The sequence below is a fragment of the Trachinotus anak genome, unplaced genomic scaffold (assembly GCF_046630095.1).
Source record: "Trachinotus anak isolate AG129_WGS33_773 ecotype Australia unplaced genomic scaffold, CSIRO_AGI_Tana_v1 ptg000003l, whole genome shotgun sequence".
Lineage (NCBI taxonomy): Eukaryota > Metazoa > Chordata > Actinopteri > Carangiformes > Carangidae > Trachinotus > Trachinotus anak.
Window position 1 is genome coordinate 3867532 of NW_027273854.1, and position 22324 is coordinate 3889855.

A 22324-nucleotide genomic window follows, 5' to 3' on the forward strand; every position below is an offset into this window, starting at 1 on the left:
TAAGTATAATTTGATGATAAGGAGTCTCAAATCTCTAACTTCCACCTCCTGATCACAGGGGTCTATTCATATTGTATGGTTATTTAGCAGTGAGACTGAGCAACAGTCTTTCCATGAGGCAGAACCAGTCGGCGTGTTTGCGTAATGCCTTTGCTGCATAAACCATATGGGACCCTGTTTTGACAAATGACAGACGACCAAGAAGCCCCCCGGTGCAGACTGGCCCCAGGGAATAAAGACACTCCTCGGATCACCTCTGAAAACATCACATTAGGTTTGACTCCGCAATCTTCTGCCACCCTGACAGAACATAAGCGGAAGCTGTATGTTCTTATCTCAGCGATAAAAAATGAGCTGCTCTTTTATCCGCTCACTTGTTTCTTTTGCAAGTAAATTGATGTAACCTCTGTAAGGTGTTTGCTTGTCAGTTGATACGCTTTACAGAGACGCTAACGTAATCATTTCTCTTACCATCAGGAGGCAACTCTGCATCAGAGGTGGCAGGGGGAGAAAGAGAGAGCGGAGAACACGTCAGTCTGTACAGTATCTGTGCTGTGCTGTTAAACACAAGCGTTAATTAGCCCAATGATAATCTTGACTTCAGGTGAGGAACACTCACACATTGAATCAACGTGCTCTCACATTCCAACAAACACATCTTTCTTTCTCTGACTCTAATTAACAAATCCTGTTGTTTTTTTTTTTTTTCCACTCCGCTGTTAATTGGTTATGTCTTTAACAACCATATTCAAAAATCACTTTAATTGTGCTGAAGTGAGAAAGTTGTTAACTGTTTATTATGTACATTTCTCTTGTTTCTTTCACAGTCTGAGTCAGACGTACAGTAAGTTTCACAGGAAAGGGTTTGTGGACAAGCAATAGGTAAAAGAATAAAGCCACCAATCAAGTAGAGTGAGTAGGGCCCCAGGTGGGCATCCATTGGACAAGAGGAGTTGCTGAGTGAATGGATCCAGGGTCACGTGTCAAAAAAGGTCATGCACCGCCATAAATTCAGAGAGCCACACTGTCTGCGCCTCTTCCTCCCTCCCTCTCCCCCCTCTCGCTCTCTCTCTCCCTCTCACTGCTTTTATGGGCTCAGTTAATTTGATCTTTTAATCAAAAGCGCCCCTGAGGACTGATCCAAGTTCAGATGTTCTGGATGATTTAAAAGGTTTCAGTTAGAATGTTAAGTGGGTAAAGTTGATCCTGGGATGGCACCCAGGGGACACTTCTGAATGTTTACACTCTCGTTTATTTATGTCACACTGGACACTTGCTGTGTTTGGGATGAGGGTTGCTAAGTGAAATTAACTCCAGACACTGTCCTTGACTCTGGGAATGTCTGGCTTTTGGAAAAAAGCCCACTGGGACTAATTGGCTGGAGTCCTGTTCTATTTTGGATGATATGTAACAACCCACATTAAGAAAAGATTTGGTAAAATTTGATCTTTATTTTATGGGTCCATTGTTTCCTCAAAATTTCCTAATCTTTTCTAGAAGCTTTACTGGAAATAACAGTATACTTTGGTCCTTACTGCAGGGAAATACAGATGGAGTTCGGAGACGAGTTTAGTTTGAGACTGCCCTCCCGAGAAGAGCAACAGTATCAGTTTCAGCAAATGCCCCAAAAAACATATGTTTACAGTCAAGTGACCAAACCCTCTAATCGCGGGAGGAATCACGGCTCTGGTCCGTCAGGTGAAGAAGAGGAAGTCAGGTGATAATATTACAGAGCCAAAAGTCTGTGAAGGAATGAGGTGAGGATCAACAAACCTTGGACTTTAATAATGTCAGTGTTGTGACAACCAATAACAACCAAGCTGTTGTTATTGTAGCTAGGATCAGTGTTGGGGAAGCTGCTTTGAAAACAGCTTTTCATTTGAGTTTATTGCAAAAAGCTCCTACTTGTTCACAGATCATACATAAACCAAGAATTATTACTATTTATAGGGAAGTGTGAGGAATTGTCAGCTCTGGTTGTGTTTACAATATTTAACAATGCAGTATGGTGGTACGGGGATTCTTCCTCAGGGAGATGTCTCTGTGCGAGCACTGAGTAACGCCCACCCTTGGATTTTGCACGTGCACGATACAAAGGTCAAGTGTGTGGAGGTGACTGCCTGACGAACGCACTGGCGTCCTTCACCGTGGTCGGGGCTGGTCAGAGAGGCTGCACTTACAGTAAAGAAACGATGGTAAAATTAAAAAAAAAGTCATTCCTTTCTTTTTATGGCACAAAATTGTTTGTAGCTTCACTTGTTCACAAAAATGGTGAAAAAAGTCATATAACTACTTGAATCACTATATGCATATAAATGCAGCTGAACCATCAGCAACCTACTGTAAAATATAGTTGAACTACTAGTAGTTCACTACTTCCCCTCTGTTATATGAAGGACTACATTCATATCCAAACCACCATGTTTCCCTAACCAAGTGCCAAATTACGTAGCTATTTCTGGAAACCTTCCAAGGAAATTATTAGGAAATGATCAGGAATTTATGGACCCGTAAAAGCAGTAAAATAAGAGGTTCTAATATCCTATCCCAAACTGCTTATTACGATATTAAAATAGGAACATATCTATCAGCTCCCTCTATAAAATATAGTTCTATACATAGAATGTATAGTAATGTCATTTCAAGTTATAACTTATTCAGGGTATTATCAATTTATCATCAGAGCACCAGCAGACAGAACACACAGCGTGTCACATCCCTTCAGTCTCTTGTTGTACAGTTTACTGTAAAGGAATGAACCACAGTTAGGTCATGAATGACGAACAAAAGAATCTGAAGTCTTCCCCTGCAGGGTAATGTTCTTCAGCAGTAGTATGATGTAGTTTATACACATATCACACACAAATACGATATATACCCAGCAGAAGTACAGGCAGGATATATCACCTTTTAGAAACCAGACCTCGTCAGTTCATCTCACATTTAAAACACTCAAACGTTCTCTCGGATGCTTTGGTGACACCGATCTAATCACTCTACTTTAATCACTTGGAAAGCATGTTTTGTTTTTTTTATTGCAAGATGCTGTCATAAGCTTCTCTTCTTTATTTACTTATTTTACCATCAACATGTTTCATGTGACAGTTTATCTGATTGTCGCTCGCTGTGACTTGAGATGCTTTCAAGTTGTTTCATTGCGTCTTCATCCTTTATTTTACCATCCTTCATCTGTTTGCACTGAGGAGCTTTGTCACTTTTGTTTGTTACAAAAATAAAGTTTATTTTGTTATGATGATAATTATTATTATTATTACACTCCAGATGTCCAGAAATCTTCAAGCCTAACCTATATCCCTGCAAAAAATGATCATCTTCACACAAGTAGTGGCCATCACCAGAGCAGTCCCAGACAGATACCCTAACACACAGGCTGGTTTACACAAAGCAAGCACAAAAACAGGAAGCACAAGCAAATAAATAGTGTGTTGTTTCTTGTCCTTACCATCCCTAGGCTCATTGTTCGCTGAATGAAAAGAAACAGTTGATACATGGAAGTTAGTCATGTAGACAATGAAGGGTTAAAACACTTCCCATAGTGCTGCTGTGGTCTCCTCAGACTGCAGAGATGCATGTGTGTGTCTGTGCGAGTGTGTGTGTGTGTGTGTGTGTGTGATTATGAATGAAAAAGCTGTCCAACAAAGATCGGATTAAAGACAATGTATAAGCCTTTTCACCGAGACAACTACAACATCTTCACACAGGCTGGCACACACAAACGCACACACACACACACACACACACAAACACACTAATGACAAAGCAAAGCGCTTACCTACATCAGGCTGGACATCTGTTAATGAAGAATAAGCAGAGGTTAAGCAGATGACCTGGACCAAATTAGTGGTAATGCAGATTTAATGTTCTGTGAGCATTTCATACTTACACATGCTGCACATAAACACACACAAGTATGACCGAGTAACACTGAGCTTCATCAGCCAGCAATGACTTATATTGATCATTTTAGAGATAAATCGATGTGTTTAATTTAACAGATGAGTAAAGCCACAATGATCACACACACACACACACACACACACACACTCACACACACACACACACAGACAACCACTTAGCCAGGACAGTGCTTACCCTCTACAGCAGGCTGCATTTCTGCCGATGAAAGTGACATAATAATGTAATGTGAAGGGGAACAGCAGCCATTTTGAAAAATATATCCAAATGATCTGGTTCCCCTGTTACAAGTGTGTTACTGATTTTTTTTTCATGCCATGCAAAGAGCCACTAAGACTTTAGGTTTTAATGGCTTCACTTGATAAGTAAAGGCATTTCTTCTAACCCTTTCTTTTATTTCTAACTCTACATCCCCAGGTTTTTTTGTGGCGTGATGACATTTATCAGATTGGAGCTGGTCTTTTTAATCCCGAGGTGGGTTTTACTGTCCTTAGGTCCCTTTATGGATCAGGTCTCTTCATGTGAGCATTTATAAAAAGGTAAGCTAATTTAACTATCAAGCGCTGTGGATATAACACGGGATTTTAGGCCTGAGTAAAATCTAAAATGAATTCCTCTTTTTTGTCATAAGATTAAAACTAAAACAAAATCAGGTTAAAACAAATCAAATTAATTTATCAAACACATACAACAGACTAGCTAAACTTCATTGTTAGCTTAGTTTATAAAAATGTTCAGTTCTTGTTTATCAAGACAAAAACACACTTTCATTCTCAACCAACTGCAACTTAAACACTACAGGTTTCAGTATTATTATTTATGATACTGGAGTTATTCTTCTATCCTACCTCCTTGAAGTTTAGATTACAAATGAAAGGAGCTATTTGTAGGTTTTGCTATCGCTACATAGCCAGAGTCAGCATTAACAGTTCTTTACTTACCAGTCTAGAAGAAATGTTACGAGTTTAGCACCAAACTTCATTCCTTTACTCACCAAGAGCTGCAGAGGTGGGAAGTAAACCTCTTGTTTTGCTTCTGTTTCTGTCACTTCTTTTCTTCTACTGAAGTTAGCATGCTAACCAGCTAGCCGCAGTCGAGTCAGACCATCTCGTCACTTTCCGATACTGAGTCACTGCAGCGTCGTTGCTGCCCCGACGAAGTAGCGCTGCTCGTATTAAAACCATAGACTGTATATAACAATTAAAACCTCTTGTAGTGTAAACGCAACAATGGCCGAAGCTCTTGCCAATTACTAGTAAATTAACAGCTCATAATGCTAACGCTGGCTATGTAGCAATCGCAAAACTAACAAATAGCTCCTGTAAAAGTCTGGCATAGAGTATATATTTACAGATTCAGGTTAGTTCTCAGCTGTAAGTTTTCATCAAACGGGGTTCAAAATTTTAGCTCGCTATTTAGCTAAATTTTGCTAACTGCATCTAATTTACACATGGTAATTTAGAAACCAGCCAACACTATAATTTGCTGTGTAACCTGTTCATTTTCAAGTGGCCAACAGTAGCACCAACCCTGTCTCGTACAAACTACAACAGCAAATATATTTTAAACGTGAATGCTACCAGAGTACATTTTCTATCACTGTAAATGAGGATATGTGTTAATTTACAGATTAAATATGATGTCATATTTGTTTTCCGATAAAATAGCTGATCTTGCACTACGATATGCATTTGTAGTAACCGCAGCATTGTTAAACTTGTTTGATGCTTATGTTCAGACACTCAAAGCACCTAGTAAAGGTTAGGGAACAGTGACTTCAGACACAATGTGTGTATTCCTATTTAACCACCATCTTTTCTTGACCTTAACAAAGTCCTGTGAGAGTCTAAACCCCAACCACCATCCTTCCACTGCTGTTAATAAATGTGCGATTAGGTTTCGCACTTAAATTGTATATGAAAGTGATTTCTAGGAGACAGGGTTGGTAGAACCATATCATAAACATCAGCTCTCTCTAGTATAACACACAACGATACAACAGAACATTTTCTAGGCTAGACCAGAAGGGGGTGGTGGCAGCAAGTTCTTGAAACACTGTAGGCGCAGTAGAGCGAAGATTTACTAATGCACTAAATTTTCCAGTTGGTGAAGTGTCTGTTCAGGGCTTCATGGGAATATGAGATGTGTCAGCGATGCTACGTTTTGCTTTTTCATTGATATTTGGTTGCAGTAAATGACTCTTGGAGATGTTACTATGGGTTTTGCTGGCGTTGCCCTTCAAACACAGCGTTTGGGCAGAAATGAGTTTCAGCATTAGTATAACTCACAGCTCCTGCACCTGCAGGCACACACACATACAAATTTAATCACTCTCAGCGAGCCTCAGAGTTTACACAACAATTCATCTCAAATGACTGACAGCGACGGCACATACACAGCAAAATGCACACACACAAACAGAAACGCGTACAATGTTCTCTCAGATACCTTCTATTACAGTTGCTCTGAGGTATAAATTGAGATTTAATCCACCAAGTTGAACTGAAACTGTACACATTCAAAAATAAACTCTACATGCTACATTTTAATCTCAGGGGACTCGTTACCTATTATTTTTTAAGAGCTTCTGACAGAGGAAAACTCCATAAACATATATATACATATTGTGTATTCCCATGCTTGACAGATATATTGCAACATAGTACATGATTCCACCTGATCCATACACACACATATATACGTACACACGGTACACACAGCTCACATATCCTGTAGCTTCTCCGCTGTAGGCTACTGAACCCACACACAATTATTTCACGCGTTTAGCTGCATGCATTACCTCAGCTATGGATTGGTTTTGAAAGGTCAGGATTTTCAGGCGCACAGGGAAGTGAAATGAGAGGAACAATCTGCCATCCTCAATCTGTCTCAGACCTCCATCTCACACATACAGAACAGTGTCATCTTCTCAACCTACAGCTCTGACCCTCACTGAATAACTGATCAGAATCATTTTACCTTTGGCTATTGTTATTTTGACTACTACCCAGATAGCAAGATACATCTGGCCTATACTTGTACTACATGCTTGTGTGTGTTCTGGCCCAATATACGGCCTGGTTCCACGGTTCAAGTCTGGCCCTTATACAGCTTGTTTGTCAGATGCTACTTCCACATCTGGACCAATTCTGGCTCACACACAGAAAGGATTATAGCCAGAATCTACCCAGATGTGGAATGATATATGGGCCAGACTCGGGCCGTGATACCAGGGTGTATACCGGGCCAGAAGTTTCATTTTGCTCTCTGGGTACGAGTTAAAAAAAGAAAAAAATAGTTGATTTCTCACTGCATGATTTACACTGAGGATAACATGGGGAGATTATAAAGAAACTGCAGCTAAAACAGTGTCTTACTGATGTTTTAGATAAAGAATATTTTGCTTTAACTTGATTAATATATTCTACAGTGGATTTGTCCTCCATGACACTGGAGCTTAGAGGAGTTAATTACATTAGTTTGTCACTCATATATATGACGCAAACATTGATTCTTATCATTCAGCTTCATAGAAAACTGAAAAGGTGAGTAAAACATACTCTGAGAGTTTTCTTTCCTTGCAGTGCATTGTGCCAATGTGATAAACAACTTTTTTATATTGCCTTTTATCTAACTAAGAACTGCACTGGTTAGAAACCCTGAGCTATAGTCAGCACCCATAAGGTTTAAATGAGGAATGCAAACACTGATAACAAGACGCGTTTACAATGGTAGCTGAAGGACGAATGTGAAAGATTAATTTGCATGTACTGTATGCATTCACAGAGTGAAGTATACCCAGGCTAAAATAAGAAAGTCAGATACACACATACACAGTCAGTGCACACACATATGCAAAGATACAGTGTGATGCTTACCCCATGAATTAAACACCTTCTATTTTGCTCCTAACACCTAATTTAATTAGCATCTCTGCTGCTTAAAATAACTCAAAACATGTCCTCAGTGCTAATAAAAGAATATCAAAGTGTGTGTGTGTGTGTGTGTGTAGCAGCAGCACAGTGAGGATCATGCTTCTCCACACTCAGTTCCATCACCACAGAAGTTCACTGCTTCTGTGTTTGTCTCATCTTTAACTCTTACCCTCCTCCTCTGCTGGCTTCTCTGAATGAGGGGAAAGACACACATTATTTTGCAGATGAGGATGAGGATGATGATGATGATGATGACATTGATGATGGTGATGATGTACGGGACACACAGACACACAAACAGTAAATGCAGTGTGTTATTCTTACCCTTCTTGTCTGAAAAGGAGAGAAAAATGTATCAATGTGAACAATCTTTATGAGAGGCTTTTATTAAAACATTTGTTTTTCAGTGGCTGCCCCAGTTTAACTGTATAATAGCTGATTACTGTATGTGTAACTCAAAAATAAATTAGCTTGTGGGCTCAGATTAGATGTCATGAAGACACTTACCAGCAGGGGCTGCTGCAGCCTTATCGCCCTTGGCTGCTGCAATTAAACAACAATTATGTAAATTAATTTGTACATCCTCATTATTTCATATCATACAACACCAGCAGCACAGTGTTTGGAAAGTCACAGCTTTAGACTCAGTAAACGGTTTAAAGAGCTACAGTTTGTGATCTGAATCCTCAGGAGGAGGACACTTGTTCCTCACTCTATTTACCTACAATGCAATGTATCATGCTTTTATATATATATATATATATCGCCCTATATATATATATATATATATATATATATATATATATATATATATATATATACATACATACACACACACACACACACACACTCACACATGCTTTCAGTCAATCGGAGGAACCACACAGCAGATACACAATCTACATTTCTGGAAACAGACATCTTTATAAAAATAAAAAAAACTGGACACAAAAAAATACACTTTAAAATAAGATGTTTAATTTCATTAACACAAACACACATTCACAGCAACCCCTCTACATGAAAACCACATTCAGGCAACCTTGCTTTGTGCACATCTTCTTGATTTCTGCAGGGTTTGCCTCTGGCAGAAGGGAGAATATTGGATTTCGGGGGAAGCGGGGGGGGGGGGGTACTATATGATTCAGATGAGGCATGGTTTACGAAAAAACAGTGAGGCTGAGATAAATATAAGTATGTTTTTTTTTCAGAGATCATGAGGAATAATTGGGCTTAAAAATTCTGAAAGGGGCGGCCTCAAGACAAAAATGCTTTTGATAGGATAAGTACATCAAAGTTCCAGGATCCCAGATCTAGGTTACTTTAGAAGCTGGAGGGCGTCTAATGAGATGGCAGATTAGGGATGAGTTTCTGTCTGCCAGGCAAACTAAAGCACACGGCTGCACAGTAATAATTCAACTTTGGCAGCATTCACATCTTAACCTTCTATTTCATTAATTTCTCAGGTCTGCTCCCTCATTAGGGCCCCTGTTTAAATGTTAAAAATGTTTAGTGTTTAATGCTTCAGTGCCTTACTTTGCCAGGGAGTTACAGCTGAGAGAGCGAGTGAAGTGAAGGGCTGAGCCCCACAAATGAATGAGGAGATTATCTTGACAACTATCATCTCTCCAAACCACCAACAACAAGCCACAACTGGCACTGCAGAGCAAGTGTCTCATGAGCCTACTTAACAGTGGGTCTAAGATATCAAGGCTTGGCCTTGGCACTCTGCATGTGCTCAAGGCTGGCACACTATGTCTGGGATACTGGTGGGGGGGGGGCAACACTTCTATTTTGGATAAGGTTTGTTTTTCAGGCAGCAATCTGTTAATGCTTCTCTCAGCACTTCAGTCCAAGAGGGGATCCGTGACGCACCAGGCAGTAAAAACTTTCTTTGGATTCCCGCTGAAGCATCTATGCATCTATCCCACCCCTTTACTGTAAATCAGAGGAAAGTCAGTCGCTGAACTTCAGATTATTTAAGTGATCTTCGAGTCTTCATCTCTTTTCATGGCTGTTTTACCTTGATGTCAAGGAGTTTGCAAGCAGTGTTTGATCTCTGACTCATCAATGATATAACAGAAGACAGGAGGAGGGTTTGTTTCTCAGAAACAATCCTCACCCTCAGAGACAACTGGGGCTTTAAATAAATGTCATAAAATCACCATGGAAACAGATGCCTGCTGTTTCAGATATGTGATTAATAATATAACCGTTTTACCAAAAAAAAAAAAAAAAAAATGAAATTCAAAAAATGTGTGCTAGAGGAGCGGTCCCATCGGTTTTGCTGATCCAACAGGAATATAATGGCTTCTGAGAGGAAATTTTCGTATGAAAGGCTGATAATAAATGCGAGTAAACCCCTCAACATGACAGCGAAGTAGAATAAAATGTATCTGCTGAAAGATCACCTCTGCGTCACAAAAATTCAACCACCTCCAACTAGATCTTTTTGCATTTTGAGTTTATGTCTGAGTCTTTGGAATTACATGAAGGTGTGAGGACAGTTTGCTCTGTTTCAGCGAGCACATCCTTTCATCTCCTGTTATCAGAGGTGAGACACAACACACCTGTAATGTCATACTAATATCGACCAGCATGAATAAGGAGAGAAGGAGGAGGTGAGTATGACATTACCCTGACATTGATGGTGACAGAGCGTTTCCTTACAGAGACAAACATATATATCTATCTAAAGCTTTCTTAGATGTAGAAGTTTCCATTGTCATTGTATGAATACCCAGTCAGAGTCTCATTTATTGTCAGTGGAGCGGCTGCACATCAATGTAAGAATATCAGATGAAAGTTGTGGTTCGCTGGTTGAAGATTTGAGAGGAGGATACTAATGCTCAGAAACTCTGATTTGACTGTGTTGAACCTTCGGGGTGGTATATGTGTTGTGACATTTTAAACAACTCTAACAGTGTTGATTAAAGGTGTCGCCGTGGCTGCTGCTAAATCCTGCAGACTTGTGTGTGTGTGTGTGTGTGTGTGTGTGTGTGAGCTCTCTTAAACAGTACATGAATAAAACAAATATTTTAGTCACGCGATAAATTGGAAAAACACCTTGAAGAGCTAGAGGAGATTAGACTTGCTAATTTCTGGGAGATGTTAAAAAAAGAGGCTAATTCATATTCCAACTGACAACCTCTTTCTTTACATCATAATTTGAAAATATCATCACAAAACATCATACAGCGGCTATAACAAACATAAAATATAATATCTTTTTACCCTGCGGCGGCGTGCTGTGTCACTGCAAAGACTCTCATCTGTCACCGTGCCGTTTCCTCTCTTACTTCCAGCAACATTGTGTTTGCAGTAAATTGAGTTTCCACAAAAGAATTTTTAGACCGTCAAGGTCACAACTACCTCCTCTACAGATGATTACACAGGGATTTTATACATGTTATCAGGCTCATCCTTTCATATCTAATTTATAAGCTTTTCCCTGCTTGGTATTGCCTATTTTTTTCTCGAATTTAGGTAGTTAACAATGTGAAATTGGGTATCTGGAGATTGCTTTTGATTTTTTTTCTGTATGTCTTTTCTGTATAAGATCTTATGCAGATGACCAGAGGAGAAAAAAAAATGCTATTACACAACATCAGAAATATCACACAGAGAAAATATTTAAAGATGTTCAAGGCACATTTTATGTTGGCAGCTCCAAGTGGCAATAAGTGTTTGAAAAAATACCCAGGAGTAACAGGGGAGAAATGGCAAAGGGATAAAAGAGGTAAAAAGTCAAGCAGCGGTGAGATAATCTTTCTCTGAACAGAGCACTCGCTCTCTGCTGCTGACAACACAGATGCATGTGTGCTCATCAGCTGATGTGTTGAAAATGACTTGGCTTTGAGTGTTACTGGTCACGACTAAGAGTCAACAACCAAGCCAGCTGATATAAATGCTAATATCAGCATGCTAACATGCTAACAGTGACAATGCTAACATGCTGATATGCTAATGCTTACCACGTTCACCATCTTAGTTTAGCATGTTAGCATGCTAACATTTAGCAATTAGCACTAAACACTTTGTACAGCTGAGGCTGATGTCCTGCTGTTTTATTTTATTTTATTCAGCCATAATAGAGGACAAATTAAATTTTGAAATTTAAATTTTGCCTGTGCAAAATTGCATGTCCTTCCTATAGTTGTTGGGACGTTTCCAGTGATGAAAAGTAAATATTTTGAGGTACTTGTACTTTATTTGAGTATATTTTATGCCACTAATCCACAACATTTTGGATGCAAATATTGTCCTTTTCATTCCACTTCATTTATTTGACAGCTTTTGCTTCTTTAATTTCTGTTAAGCACATTGAATGATCTCTTTGTATGATAATGTGCTATAGAAATAAATTTACCTTTCCTACTACTTTGCAGTTTACAATTACAGATATAAAATCCAGTACTAGATTAATCCACCCAGCAGTATATAAAGTAGTTAAAATTACCAGCTGCCACATTAGTGATGCTTACATATTAATGCATCACTAATTATATTATAATGTATATTATTCTGAAAAGGGCCATTATACATAATCTTTACTTTTAATTTTGGTACATCTAATATATGTTGATGGCGTGTATTTATGAATGTAGGACTTTTGCTGGTAACTGAGTATTTTCACAGTGTGGTAGCTACTTTTACGCCATAAATAAACAACCTGAATACTTCTTCCACCACTGTACATTCAACCAAAACCATAAATGTCAATCTGATGGTTTACATAAATGTCTGTACTAAATTGTGATACAATCCAGCGAGAGGATGTTGAGATATTTCACTGGATAAGTGAAAAGTGGGAAATTCATGGTATCACAAATCAGGCGGAGTCAACCTCTGGATCAAAGTGGTGACCTGACCAACACACCAACATTGCCATTTATAGAGTCAAACTGCTAGCAAGGCTTAAAATGACCAGTAGGTCGGGAAAGGATGGGAAGCTGTGATCTTGTTTTTAAAAAGGGCTGAATTTAGGCTTTAAGTTTTGTCATCTCTTACACAACACTTATATTTAATATGGGCAAATCTACAGCATCTCAATTAGTGAAGGTGTGACTTTGTGATTTAGCTCCTCTGGTTATCATAAGAGACCTGTTCAGCCAACTTTACATGGTCCTCTCTCTTCCTCTGTCCCAGCCTGTCCATCCTGCTCTGAAAAACCTGTTAGCAAGCCGCTAAAGTCACGACCAGAACTGCTGTGACCCTCGAACCTCCCACGTTAATGCTGAAGGTAATGCACAGCTGATGAACACTCTAGACGCATCTCTGCTGTCATTACCGTCCACGCTTCATGGACGGTCCAGTCTGGCCTGGATAATTTCACTCCTCAGCCGTCATCCAGGTATCTGTTAAAAGGATAATGTCTCTTGTGGTCTCTCCATTCCTTCTTCCTATTCACTTAATCCAAATCCCTACTCTCAGCACTTTTTTGTCCCACCATTTCTTTGTCCTACTTTAGTTTTTTGGGGGGTTTTTTCCAAGAAAAAAAAAAAGACTTAGGCTAAGTAAGATGGAGAGAGAAGAGGTGGAAACTAAAACTGGGCGAGAGAAGAAGAATGAGCCAGGCCAACATGGGGTCAAGGATGACGTGAAGCCTCACAGTAAGAGCCAGGGGATTGGGTTCTTCAGTGGGGGGTGAGATGTACAACATTTATATTTAACAAATCATGTGAGATGCTTGTTGAAAGAGGATTTATCTACTCACTTTTCACTGACTCTGTCACTGTCACTGTCAATATTTTTAAATACACACATTGATGCTCTGTGCAACATAATTATAGATGGTTTTTATTTCCAAAAGCTTATCACTAATATCATTTTAAACTCTCCAGGACTTATCCATAAACTGGTGAAGATTAAGGAAATGTAATGATACCTAAGATGAGACATGGGGGGGGGGGGGGGGGGGTGTCTTTGTGTAAAATGGGCATGTGTAGGCTTTTAAAGCTCAGCTGAGAGAGCGCAGCACTAGCAGCGCCTGGGCTGGGGATTTGTCTCTGACCACTGCTACTGAAAGATGTATGCATTCTTGATTCTTCAAGGCTCTTAGAACATAAGCATCCACTAAATGGCATGTAATGTTTAATATATATATTGAACTGGGTTGAAAGGATGAATATAGTATATGTATTATTCAACATTTTTTATGTTTTCCAAAACTGAAATGAGGGATTTTTTAGCCGCGTGGGGGCAGCAGAAAAACATTGATGCTGATATAGTGAACTTATTAGCAAACAGTTGTCTCCTTACCCACCCAGACGATACATTAACAAGATTAGCTGTAATTTGGAGTCATGTTTCTGGCCACCTTCACTTTCTTTTAGCTCTGTTTTTGGTCTCCACCAACTCTTGAGAAAAGATATCTGGCTCTTAAGCTGCTAAATGCTTTACAATGTTCATCTGCTTGTCTGCAGCTGCCTGCTGTGGCTGAAGCCATGTTCTAGAAGCACAGGACTGAAGTTGTGGGCTTGAAAATCAAAACAATGAGCTGAAAGATGCTACAACGCTCCAAACATCTGAGAGGAGCTGCAGAATCACATTAAACATGCACATGATACATTATTAATATAAAGATGTTTATCAAAGCCACTTTAAGACTTAAGATTAATTGGGCTTCAGTAAGATTACTAATGACACTTATTACAGATGTGTCTGACAGAATCAGACCAAGGGAGAAAACGAACCAGGGTTCAGTTTAACAGGACTAAAAGCGCAGGTGTGAAAGCACCTGTAGTATCAGTAGCACTGTTGTTATTAGTATTGAACCACCCACTACTTACAGTGGATGTCTGTTATTGTCAGTAACGGACACAGAGTTTCTTTGGATAGTTCAAAAACATGCACAATCATTAATATAGTGCATATCAGTAAGAATATATTCATATATATTCATAAGCCACATATTATTGTAATGAGACCCAACAACCTGTAAGATGTTATTTTAACATTCAAAAGAAATCAGCATCACTTTATGATACTGAAAAACAATGAGTAGATTAACATTGCTCTGCTCATCTTCCACACAGTGTGTCTCTGTCTCTCTCTCTCTCTCTCTCTCTCTTGCTCTCTCTTCCCGTTTTGCTTTTGAAGGGTAACCTCTGTGGAATGTGCTTCATTAATCTCTCTTGACATTTCCCTGTCTTCCTTTGCAGCGTACGTCTCCTGCTTGTTCAGTCGGTTGAGCCAAAGGAGTCAGGCCAAGCCAAACATTTGAATCTTTAAATCTTTCTCTCTCATTGCTGAACAAAGCCAAAAAGGGCACAAATTCCTCATCTGCATTTGTCTGAATGTGTATTTTGATGGTAGATTTTCGAGCAGCTGTCTCTTCAAACTGAGGGTGATACATCTAATGCAGCTGCTGAGGAATGCACCTCTTAAGTGGTTTTGTTTCTACTGGAGCCTGATGTTGGAGGACTGCTGAATACATTAAGTCACTTAAGCGTGTCTACAACCGTAAGCTATGGCAACAGCAGACGTGTTAACTAGAGACTGGGGCCCACACGGCCTTCACTCTGACTGAGCGCAACGCCATTTGGTGGTAACATATTCCCACCATTCATACTTTGTTAATGCCACCCGGTGCCCTTTTACACAGCACCGCACTTGCACCCCTGTAACACTGGACAACGTGTCAGTCACAGGAGAAACTATAAGCTTGTGTTACCATGTGGGTTTGTTAGCACATAACTGTAACATGCAGAATCAGCGGGTAGCAGGTTGCAGTTTCATCTACGACTTGGAGTCAAACCCGTTCTGTAGGACAAGTGTTTGAGTCAGACCTCGAAGTCCAGAGCCAAGGACCGCAGAGTCTTTCTCATAATACATCCATGTGTTACTTCATTATTCATAAAACATGAAATAATATTTCCTTGAGATGCTAAAAGTTTATTTTTCCACAGATGGCAACTCAGAAAACCAGGATGAAGGGAAGCCCCGAGGTACATCACTAAACAAAGTGTAGACCTGCTTCAACCACACAATAAAGTAACATCTGTGCATCTTCAATCATCGCACAACATGAAGCCAAAACCATCCCACATCAGTATGTGTTTATATTCTGTAAAAGTTTCTGTTTTCCGAGAGAAGTTCTGAAAGTCATTTTCTACCAAGACACAAAATCAAACTGAAGAAAACCATGATTGTTTACATGGAGCCTAATATTCTGATTCTGATCTGTTTCAAATTCAGAAGAAAAATGCTCCATGTAACACCTCAGTCAGAATAAACAGATGTCAGTCAGTCGCAGCAGGTTAGTTTAAACCTTTTTAATAAACCGATCAAAGGAAAGATTTTACCATTTCACTTTCTTTGTGCTCATGTCCTCCATTAAGACGTGAATGCGTTGGGACGTCCTGTGTGTGTCACACAGCTGTTAAAGGCGTCGGCACATGTACACACCCGACTGTATTAAATCACCTCCCATGTAAAACAGCTGACCCCAAATCTTCAATCATGAACAACCATAATTATGAACAAACTGTGTTAATGTACCTGCAGCTTCATGAAAAAGAAAAGACATGGGGGGGGTGGGGGTTATTTTTAAAGGGGCACTCCAGTAATTTTACACATGATGATTAGTGCACTCATCATGGGGAGTATTACTCAGCCTATAAATATAGTTATAAGCTGTAAAACTATCTTCAAGTTCCGGAGCAAGATTTCATAGGCTGGCTTGGCCTTCGTGAGGCTGGAAAGACAAGACAGTTTATTGGCAGGGAGGGTCTGATATTATCAAGTTGCATTATGGGAAGTGTAGGATCCTGCATGTTATGGAGCTTGACCCAAAAAAGCTGCATTGGTTCTATTCATTCTTTCTTTAATGTCCTGTTAAAGTTCCTGTTAAAGCCTAACTAGATTTAGCCAATAACGACTTCAATTTACTGATCTTAAATATGAAATTTAATCTAATAATCAATTTAACAACAAATTTCAACATTGAAATCTGCACATCTTTGACTCTACATGCATAGATTAAATTCAGCTGATCATATTACTCCTGCTTGAAGCGCTGCTCTGCATCTGAGTGATGTTTTTAGTAACTAAAACTCCAATCCGCTCCAATTTATACGCATGTTTGCCACCGCAATCCAAGAGGGAAATTCCTCAATGCCTTAAAAGCACCTTAATCCCGCTTAAAAAGCAATTCATTCCATTATTATACCACACGATCACACAAGGCCAAGGCGCTGCTACTGTACTTAAACCACATGATGGTGTGACTGAGAGGTTTTTTTGTATTTGCATAATATTCAAATATACATCAAAATGGGGGAAATATTGGCAGCAGGGTATAAAAAGGAGATTAATATTCAAACAATCTATTTATAAACCTGAGAGTGTGGATGAGTATCAATGGTATCGCTGGCACTTGGCTGGCATCCATACTGGGGGCAGAGCGTGACTGATGGAGTTTCACCATTTTATGATGTGGATGGAGAGCGGCGCTGTCGGCAGAATCGGGGTACACTTAAGCCCCTGCCTTCCCAATCATTCAATCATTTGCCAAGTTAATTTGACAGTCTTGATGATCTGACTTGCAGCTAAATCATGTGCTGAATAGAGCGTCACCCCCTTGTAGGAGGAGAGGGTAAATGGATAAACTCAGAGTAACGATTAAATAGTAGCTTGACATGCAGATCAGTGACGGGTGTTGTAAGAACCAAACTCGGAGGACAGATAGATATTCCAATAATTCCGGTGACTGTCAGTGTTGCAATCGTCACATCAAATATAATAACCACACAAGGGCGCTTTGAGTATTTCTCGTAAGTCTCACCACAGTGTAGCTTTCTGCAAAATCAATTTTTAACAGCATTAGAAAACCAGGTCATCTTAAAGTCTGAAGGATCCAGTTAAGAGCATTAGATTTTCGTGTGTTTCTCAGGTTTGTAAGACACCTACATAAAGAAAAGTTATTCTGTTTTTTTGTTTGTCATACCACAAGTTGACATGCTGCCAAAAAGGCAAGATTAGATTAAATATTATTTATATGTTATAAGAAGGTTTTCCATACCAGGAAGCCTCTTGGATTTAATACTGAGGTAGACGTGAGGTGTGATGCACAGAAACTACTTCAGCAGTTGTTGAATTGATCACTTTTCATCTTGTTTGTGACCTTTCACCTGTAAGTGAAGTCATCAGCTGGTTGTTCTTATACACACTGACCATGAACGGAACAGGAGACGTTTGCACGTTTGGATGACCTACTTTTTGTTTTTGGGCTGCTGAGCTTCAGCTAGTGGGATAAAAAAAAAGAATATTTTTAATATTTTAAAGGTTCTATTTTTTACAAACCTGTGTGAGAACTTGCTAAAGGTGCTTTGACTAAGATTTAGAAAACAATGGTATAAGATTCTCCACTCCTGTGTGCTCTGTCCTGCATGGTTTAGCAGATTTTTAATTTTTTTAATCTTTGCTCATAGTTTCTACATAAATTCATTGGTTTTATATCAACTTATATCAACAAAAGAAAAACTACACTAAAACAAGTGTGCAGTCAAATTTCTCATCATATTCACTGTATATGAAAATATTTTGACTTACTTAAATCTGAATCCTGTTTAGTTAATTAATCAAACGAGGTTAAAATGTTATTCACTATTTTGATAATAATTCTAATTTAATTTAATTAAAAGATGATTGTACTGTTGTCTCTTCAGAGGTGAAATATTTAGTGGCCATTTTGTGTTGTTTTATTATTGAAGTAAAGATGCGATTCAAAATTTATATGACAACACACAATTCCTTCCCATTTTCCTGTGTATTTCATTCTGATCTCAGCTGCATACACCGAGCTCCATCGAGACCTTTCATACAAAGAAAAAGGTCACTAATAATGTTTCTCCCGCTGAGACAAGCTGATAAACCTTTGAAGGTGCTGACGTTCCTGTGCTATTTCATGTGCATGCATGGTGTAACAGTCATGCTTTAAGCCTGTTGTGGCTGAGGACTGAGGGATTAGACACGCGAGCCTGTGGAGGGAATGTGAGGGACGGGAGGGCTGTATATAACACTGGGTTATAGTGATGATGATAAGAATTATGACTTGTTTGGATTCCTCCAGTGATGTCTTTCTACCCCTCCCATTTCTTTCCCTCTCCTCTCTGCCGCACGTGAGGATAAAGATTTATGGATGAACAAGGAAGGATTTGGTAATAGGGTTGGAAGAGGAATAAAAGGGGTGTGAAACTGAAGATTAGATTTTATGGCACTGCTGTAAACTTTCTTGACGATTTGAATGAACTGTTATTATGTGAATAAAGCGGTCTCAACACAGGAAAACAATTGCTAAATGCAACACTAATTTAGGGATGAGGAATCTGTGGTGTTCGGTAAACAAAGGCGGCTTTAAATACCGTATTAAGCTGTCATCCACTTCAGCTTTCCATTCATTTCCTTTTGTCTTGCAGCTCACAACAACACAGCCTGCGCTCCAAATAGGCCAAGGCCTTTCTCAGATCACAGAGGAAGCTTTTTAGAATAAGGGATAAAGTCTGGCTGCACAACACACCGGTGCGGCCGCGTTTAGAGAGTCTTTGTTAATGATATATCAGGGGTAAGTTAACTTTTCACACTCTCTTTGTGGGACCTCATGGCGCAGTCGCTTGACTCTGCATCTGTCTGTAATCCATCAAGTGGCGGGCGCATACCTGCGGGGACTTGATGATGGCCTTGGTATGAGGTAATGCTACACTGGACCAGTTGTGAGACGTGCGGTTTCAGGGAGGTGATAGGATGTTAGCCTCCTTCTACCCTGCAGCCTATAGAGGTGACAGGAGGTTTAACCTTCCACTAAACAACTGCTACCCTGCAAAAACAAGAAAATAGACCCATAGATGTCCAGTATACTTGAGCCGGTATACTGGGAACCACTCGACACCATTCACTCCAGCAGAAAATATTTGTCTTCTGGAGATATTTAACAGTTACAAGGACATTTTAGAGGCAGAATTCAACAAATAAAACTCCCAGTAGCTTAAAATCTCAACACAGTGTAAACCTGTAGTAGAGCTGTTTTCTGATTGAATAATGTCTTTGGCCAAATAAAAATTACACTGCTGTAGTCTATATATCCAACTGGTTTTAAGCAGTAGCTTAAAACTCTTTACAGACTTATTATTCTCTCCACAACATTGCTTAATTGTAAGTAAATTTTCAATCAAAGGAGCCATCTGAGGAGGTGAAATTAATTCCCTCAATTTCAACTTTGAGCCACAAAATTATGCCGACCAACAGTGAGCCGGCCTCGACAGCGCTGGCCATTAAGGAGAAGGCGTCCAAAATGGAGAAAGCTATCATAGCATATTACTGTAGCTCAATAGCTTATTGAAACTCCTCTATTGGAGTAAAAACTGTTCCGTGGTTTGCAGACAGTTATGAGTTTAGAGATGATGGTATGAAAACATCTTTAAATAAAACTGTGTGAAGTTATTGTCCTAATGTTGTCATTATTGCAGACAGTTAGAAGATCAGAGTTCATCTTACAAAAACACCTTTAAACTGTTTGAAGTTAATGTCCTGTTCACAACAAAGATAAGATAACAAGAATACAAGTTTGCTAACTGGCCATTAGCACCTCGTTCGCTGATTTTCCTCAAGTTATTAAAGAGGAAAATTAGCTAATGAGCTAAGAGCAGAATTAAGACTAGCCCAACACTACAAACAGATCTAAAATATTTTATTAATATTAACTGACTGACTTATTTTAAGACTAAAAAGTTAATCAACCTACTGCCAAGCTAACTGCTGGCCAGTGGTATCAAACAACAAAAAGGAGCAAAACATTGCCCGTATTTTGCAGTTCGCTAACAAAGATGGATGACAAAAGTTTTTAGAGACAACATTGGAAATATACTGTAAGCAAAACAATTTATGCTTCAAGAAGTCAGCCATGTTTTCTATTTTTTTACTCGGAATTCATTACAATTAGTCAAGAACTACAATAGCTTTGTGCAACAGATGAATCTATCACTTTGATCTACAGTAAATCATGATTAAAGTCTGTCTTTATGAAACTGGCCCCTGCTCTGCCTTGTCGTGAGAGGGGAAGGGGGTGGCAGTTCGGGTAGTGATAATGGCCTCTGGCAGTATTACTGGTGATTAAAAATTGGGTTGTTATTTCTGCACACACTGAGCAGTGGAGCAGCGCCAGAGAATCAGCACCCTGGCACCCTGCAACTATAAGCATCAACACTGGTGCACAGGGTCTAATTATTCTGTTCATTCCAAAGAGCCCATTGCCTCATGAGACAAAACAAGTCAACATTTCATAGCTGCTGTGAGGAACAATGATCTCGCCAGGCTGTCGTGCTCTTTCAAATGTGGGTCACCCAGCGGCTAACCCAAGTGGACGCACCCCTGCCTTCCCAGAGGCGCCTTTCCCTTCGTGGATCCACAAGGCCACAGTAGGCACTCCTATACTTGAAAACTATTCCTGTGGCTGTTTATTGGGATGCGTGCTACTTCCAGATCCCCACGGCTTCTTGATTCCCGGGACAGCCTTAACCGTTGAGAGCAAGACGCCACCAGGGGAGTCACATGAGCTGTAACCAGCTGATCGACAGGGGCAGAGGGGCTCCAAAGCTGAGAAAGTGTGATGAAGTTCAAGAGAGGGCCAACGATTTGGGATGGGTGGAAACACAAGAACAAGAGAAGCCTGAGAGAAGGTAGTAATGTGGTGTTGGGAATATGATATGTATGATGTCAGGACACTGGATTGGTGACACATTGGTCAGATATAATGAAATGTACGGATGGAATTACTGCATGATGGAGAATAAAAAGGGAAAGGGTATAAACTGCTCCAGAGGGGAAAGATTTCAGTTCTATCAGATGCTCTCATGAATATATTTTATCACACGTCAACACTGACATGTGTCTCCGTATGTGGACTTCCAAGGAACCAATGAAGGACGCATTTTGCTTTTAGGAAAAATCTTTTTTGCTTAAAGAAAAACCTCTATAAGGAGAAGAGATCACAGAATTTTTATCAAGCCATGATGGAAAATGTGATACCTCGACTGAAATCCAAAAAAAAAAAAAAAAAAAAAGGGAGTTCTGATTTTTTCACACAATAACAGTGATATGGTGAACTTCCTGCAGATTGGCGAGGGGGAGATGGATGCCAGCGGAGGAGACAGCGTAACAGAATGAGGGAGGCAATCAGGGTCAGATAGATTAGGTGTCTGCGGTGCAGAGATACGACGCAAGGTAGTTACACCTGACTTGGCAGAGGTCCCCTAACAAATCATTCCGCTCATCTCTTCACTTTTATCTGTTGCCTCCTCCCCTCCCTCCTGCCTTCCTTCCCTCCTTTCCTCATGCACGCATTTGTTTCTCAGGTTTCAAGCTGCCTGCTGATTTACGACGCTTTGAAGTCGCTGTTGACAAAGGCAGCAGAGCATATTTTAAACCCCATGACTGATACATTAAAACAGACACTG

The 22324-nt window shown here is 39.7% G+C and overlaps 1 protein-coding gene and 1 long non-coding RNA gene across 7 annotated transcripts in view; one reads left to right on the top strand and one right to left on the bottom strand.

Moving 5' to 3' along the window:
• The window catches only part of mybpc2a (myosin binding protein Ca), a 54902-nt gene that overhangs the window by 31203 nt on the left and 1375 nt on the right, over positions 1-22324 (bottom strand). The window contains exons 1-4 of one of the 5 annotated variants that reach the window (XM_071467053.1): positions 4114-4147; positions 3794-3811; positions 3464-3484; positions 472-486 (exon numbers count right to left, since the gene is read on the bottom strand). In XM_071467053.1, coding sequence (XP_071323154.1) covers positions 472-486; positions 3464-3484; positions 3794-3811; positions 4114-4132 — 73 coding nt within the window. In that variant the 5' untranslated portion in view covers positions 4133-4147. Of the gene's footprint in view, positions 1-471; positions 487-3463; positions 3540-3793; positions 3812-4113; positions 4148-8378; positions 8415-22324 lie in introns of those variants that run through there. The other 4 variants (XM_071467072.1, XM_071467093.1, XM_071467062.1 and 1 more) reach the window with 4 other exon arrangements.
• LOC139611977 (uncharacterized) lies at positions 4174-20381 on the top strand. Of its 2 annotated transcripts, none has more exons than XR_011686410.1 (4): positions 4174-4475; positions 13020-13224; positions 13365-13483; positions 15782-20381. It is a non-coding gene; the product is annotated as an uncharacterized lncRNA (long non-coding RNA). The 2 variants fall into 2 exon arrangements; XR_011686411.1 differs by lacking the exon at positions 4174-4475 and adding an exon at positions 8798-10492.